The following is a 4,769-nucleotide window of genomic DNA, read 5'->3' as shown; positions in this document are numbered from 1 at the left end:
ATCAAATATGCTACACTCATTAAACATGGAGGTTGAAAATGAAGCTCGACTTTGAAAACTTTCTTTAAACACATGACCACCATCCATCATTTTGATTTGAGCTTGAACAACTTTTATGAAATACAAACTCCATATTTGAGATTGTTAATGGGGGATCGAAAGAACTAGGGTTTCAAATTTTTTGGAAGTGAGAAAGAAAGGAACTGTTGGAAATCTATAAAAGATCATGAAAAGTTTTTTTAAAAAATATTAATGCAATTTTTTTAACAATATAAAATTGTCCTTTGTTTACGTACAGCTAACATGGAGGTCAACATCACAAGTGAACATCTAACATCAACATTTTTATGGATCCAACTAAACATACTATGTAAATTGATTGATAGACCATCCTATCATTGAGAGACTTATAAGCTATTTCGATTAATTAAAGATAAAATTAATCGATTAATCAAAATCTATGGAGGAACGAAATTATATCACCATAATTTTTCTTAAAGATAAAATTAATGGATTGATCAAAATTTAAGCAACCAACAACTTCCGCACCAAACCAAAACAGCGCACGCAAAGAATAATAGCGCAGGCAACTATGCAACACACATTGACGTGGCAGAATCCGAGTTTGCAAGATAGATCCGTTTGCAGAGAATAAAATCACTCTCCGTCTCATCTCGTGACTTTTCTTACCCAGTACTGTGGTAACCGCTATCTATCTCTACTGTAGTATTGTTTAGTGTTAGATCTTTCTCTCTCTGTTCAGATATACATAAAAAGAGAGAAGAAAACAAAACGCAGTGAAGAAGAAAACGTACACACGTCACACTCAGATCTCTCCTTCTTTAATACAACTACAACAACACTTTCACTTCTTACTCATTCTTCCTTCCATTAATGGGTTCTTGACCAGGTATCATCTTTTTCATTTCTTTGCTCAATTTCACTTTTACACAACCTTTTCTTGCTAAATTACAATTCAACTCATGTTCTTGTTTATTTCTTTAGATTCTTTAATTTCGGTTCCAATCTAGGGTTTAGTAATTCAAACATTTAGTAATTCGATAGCTTATATATTAATCAGTTCTGATTTAGTTTTTTTTTTTACAGTTTTGCTAGTTTATTGAGAATCGATTTTGATTTGAATTCTGTTTGATCTGTTTCTATATTTTGATTTTTTTCATGTTGCAGTGACATATCTAGTAAGGATTGTTTGGAGAAGTAATTGGATCATATGAGGTGTTCATTTAGTTGGATTGCTTCACCACCTATCATCAATTCAGATGTTCAATTTTTCCAAGCTTCTTCTAATAACCATATTTCCCTCAGAATCACACAGGTAGGTTAGTGATGTCGATTTCTTTGATAATTGAATTGCGAGTACATGGATTGGAGTTGATGGAGTGGGAATTCTTTTGCAGGTGAGCAAGGTGAAACCATATCGTTTGATCCAACAACAAAGTACCGTTTTGCAGCTCTGCAAGCTTATTAGAGGTGGACTTAGATTATCATGGCAGAAGGAGAGGAGCGTATTGAACTTAAATTCCGCATATATGATGGAACCGATATAGCACACGATACTTATCCAGCATCTACTACAACTGTGGGTGCCCTTAAGCAAAAGCTGATTGCCGAGTGGCCTCAAGGTTAGTCATCTTGGTGGGGAGTGTTTGTGGATTAAACTATTGTTTTAATTCTCTGTTGATGCCTTTCACAACAATCTGGTGATCTTATACTCTGCAAGTTAATATCAAAATGATCAAAATTGATGTTATCACATTTTTTTTCGACTCAAAAAATTGATGTCACATGAAATATTGATTTGATGTTAATTTTTTTTGGAGGACCAAGTTAATGTTAAGTGTGTACTTTAAGCACCAAAACACTAGTTCAGTCTTTTGCCAACATTAATTTTATATTAGTAGACAGTTGATAATTATTTTTCTCCTTTTTACTTGATCATTGTTTTTTTTGTTCTTATGGATTCCTTTATATTGAATCATTGTTGTAAGATACTACATTCTTATTGTATTCCATAAGAACTCATTTTAAGCGGATACTATACCTACCTTTTGGCGACCGACTGTAACCAGCTATTTTTTTTGCTGCATAGTTGAGGCAATAACAACAATTGTGCCTTGCCCTATTAATTTCCATGAAGCATCAATTAAAAGTTTGCATTCTTTTCTCATTACACATATCAATCCTTTTAGTTACAGAAATGCACGCCGTTTTTCTGTAGCTCTACTTGTGAGTCGAGTATTCCCATCTCACTTGTTCAGCCAAAAAATAAAATATACTCACATTGTCAATATTGCAGATAAATGACTAATTTTTTGTTATTGATTAATAATATTTATATCCGTACCAATAAGAAAAAATACATATATGATATATCCATTATCCACGAATAGTTTTTCATTTTCTCCTGTCTACCACATGTTTGCCTTACCATTTAGTGCAATCTTTCGTTTGCAGGCAAAACAGTTACACCAAAGTCAGTTAATGATATAAAGCTTATACATGCCGGTAAAGTTTTGGGAAACAATGAAACGCTTGCTGAGTCCAGAATAACTATCGGTGACATCCCTGGTGCTATTACCATGCATGTTGTAGTACAGCCTCCTGTAGCTAAAAAGAAGACAGGTTTGTTCAAAAAATTTATCTGCCCTTTTGCTAAAGCAGTATGGCTTGTGTCCTGGTACAGGAATTGCATATTAGTATATAATAATTTGGAAATATAATTTTAAGTGGTTGGAATCGTGTGATAAATACATTTTCACTTCAACTCTGAAATTTTCAACAAAACTCTAAAATTTATCAAGTAAGCAAAACTCCCAAAAGATGGAACAATATTTGAAGTGATGATGTTACGATTTGTTTTGTTTAGAATCAGACCGATCAACTAATTAGTTATTAGAGGCAGATGAAGTATATCATTTAACAATCATCTATTATATTTATTAATTATATTATATAAAAGTATATATTATCATTTTTTATCGGAAAATTATATATAAGTTTTGTGGGATCACCTTGTTGCAATGCTTGTTCAATATATACCCAAGGTATTTGACAGCAGAGTTTTAGGGGGGGATATATGTTGCTGTGTATGCTCTGAGTACCAAGTAGTACTTGTACCGACTATATTACAATTTTCAACTAACATATAATGTATTGGGTATTCAAATTTGTGCAGTTATCATTTAATTTCGTTTATTGTAGGTCATATACAGTGTGTAGTTTATCTCTTACCCCCTTGTCAACTTTTGTCAATCTGTTTCCATATCTCACTTCACAGCCTGTAAAAGATGTATATATAAACATTTTATTATTTCTATCTAACCAGTAGTCTTTTTCATTTAACTTACTTTCATAGTTAGTCGTTCACCACCTTTCAAGTGCACAGACATACACACCTGTCAAGTGCACAGACTATTTTTATAAACAAATAACTTTCGCTAAAACATGCTAAAGCTTAGAAGACACAACAGTAACAGTAAATCTGTAAAAATATGCTTACAAAAATAATATAATTCTACTAGAAGATCGAAGGGCTCTCTGTAAGTTGATTAATTTTCGACTTGCATTACTGTAATCCATTTAGTGATTTATATGTAGTTGCCTTTGAGACGCATTTTTAATGTTTGACAAACCTAAGTGATATATTGCTATATTTTTCATGTGCTTTTCCCTTGGCTACTTCGCAGAGAAGGAGAACAAGCAAAAGACAAAGTCATGTGCATGCTCATGCACTATCCTATAGATTAGAAAGCATACCTTGTGGCTGCCCTTGAAGATAAGGTTGCAATTTTCCTATTTTCAACTCTGGAGGATGATGTATAGGCGTTGCGCTATCCAATAGTATTGCATAAAGACGTGTCTAGCTTTGTGAAATCATTGTTGCTTGCTTCTATTAATGTCAATTTTCGTTGCTAGTTTGTCTTCAGAGTGAAATCAGATATCAACATTGTAATATCTGACCTCAACAAGTTCAATAAGGGTGTTGCAGGCTACAAACCATGAGTTGCTATATAATTCCAGCTCATGCGGCTTTTTTTCTTAGGTGCCCATTTTGTATGGGCTTTTAGTTTAATGTTTCTATTCAGCGGGCGTGGTTATTGGCAAGAACTTATTGAATCCATCGTTTGGGCTCATAATAAATTAAAAGTTGCTCCTGCTACTCAGCCTAGAGCCTTGAGCATTGTACAGGGACGTGCTGTAGGAGTAACCCACAGCATTCGATGAATGCATATTTGTTTGGAAGTGTATATTTTTAGGGGGGGCAATTCCCCCCTTCTATATGTATGATTTTGCTGGTGGCATTAAATGTATCACGTCAATGTTTAATGCCACGAGCATATCTTATCAAAATGGGTTGGCTTAGTGGAACCTCGTTAGATTAACTGTGGACAAATATGTACAAGGATACCATGGGGGCCTGGTTCAAACACTAACGAAGTTACATGAGAAGAGGGTGAATTGTTAAAAATCGCTATCCATGAAGGAGGAACTTGCGGATTTACATCCAAAACAAATTCTATCATGGAAAACTCATTTAACGGTGTCTTCTCTACAGAATTGTAAGGTTAATACATTACCATTTGAAATGCTAATGCTTAAAGTTTAAACCGACTATTAGAGTATTCGACTTTTTATTTGAAAATTGTTATAGTATTTGACTTATGGTCAAAGTAAATTTAGTTTAATTAATTGAGAAATTGTCCTGAATTAGAAATTAAACGGACCCAAACTACTATAACAAATTGAGG

The 4,769-nt window shown here is 33.6% G+C and overlaps 1 protein-coding gene across 2 annotated transcripts; it reads left to right on the top strand.

Annotated features, from left to right (window-relative positions):
* Window positions 1-796: 796 nt before the first annotated feature.
* On the top strand, window positions 797-4,017 carry LOC146910984 (membrane-anchored ubiquitin-fold protein 3-like). Of its 2 annotated transcripts, none has more exons than XM_085722528.1 (5): window positions 797-910; window positions 1,189-1,336; window positions 1,419-1,643; window positions 2,476-2,643; window positions 3,708-4,017. In XM_085722528.1, the coding sequence occupies exons 3-5, from the start codon at window positions 1,508-1,510 to the stop codon at window positions 3,761-3,763; spliced, it is 360 nt and encodes a 119-aa protein (XP_085578654.1). In that variant the 5' UTR covers window positions 797-910; window positions 1,189-1,336; window positions 1,419-1,507; the 3' UTR covers window positions 3,764-4,017. The 2 variants fall into 2 exon arrangements, with proteins under 2 accessions (XP_085578654.1, XP_085578655.1); XM_085722529.1 differs by having other exon boundaries at window positions 1,189-1,340.
* Window positions 4,018-4,769: the final 752 nt, after the last annotated feature.

The sequence above is a fragment of the Medicago sativa genome, chromosome 7 (assembly GCF_051527215.1).
Source record: "Medicago sativa cultivar Bolivia chromosome 7, Bolivia_mono, whole genome shotgun sequence".
Classification (NCBI taxonomy): Eukaryota; Viridiplantae; Streptophyta; class Magnoliopsida; order Fabales; family Fabaceae; genus Medicago; species Medicago sativa.
This window is presented reverse-complemented; position numbering and strand designations above follow the sequence as displayed.

What these genes read in the sequence shown, in the direction of transcription:
- LOC146910984 (XM_085722528.1), top strand. Translation starts at nt 1,508, where the DNA reads ATGGCAGAAGGAGAGGAGCGTATTGAACTTAAATTCCGCATATATGAT. An exon ending in GATTGCCGAGTGGCCTCAAG is followed by an intron (nt 1,644 to 2,475) that starts GTTAGTCATCTT and finishes TTTCGTTTGCAG; the next exon opens with GCAAAACAGTTACACCAAAG. An exon ending in TGTAGCTAAAAAGAAGACAG is followed by an intron (nt 2,644 to 3,707) that starts GTTTGTTCAAAA and finishes GCTACTTCGCAG; the next exon opens with AGAAGGAGAACAAGCAAAAG.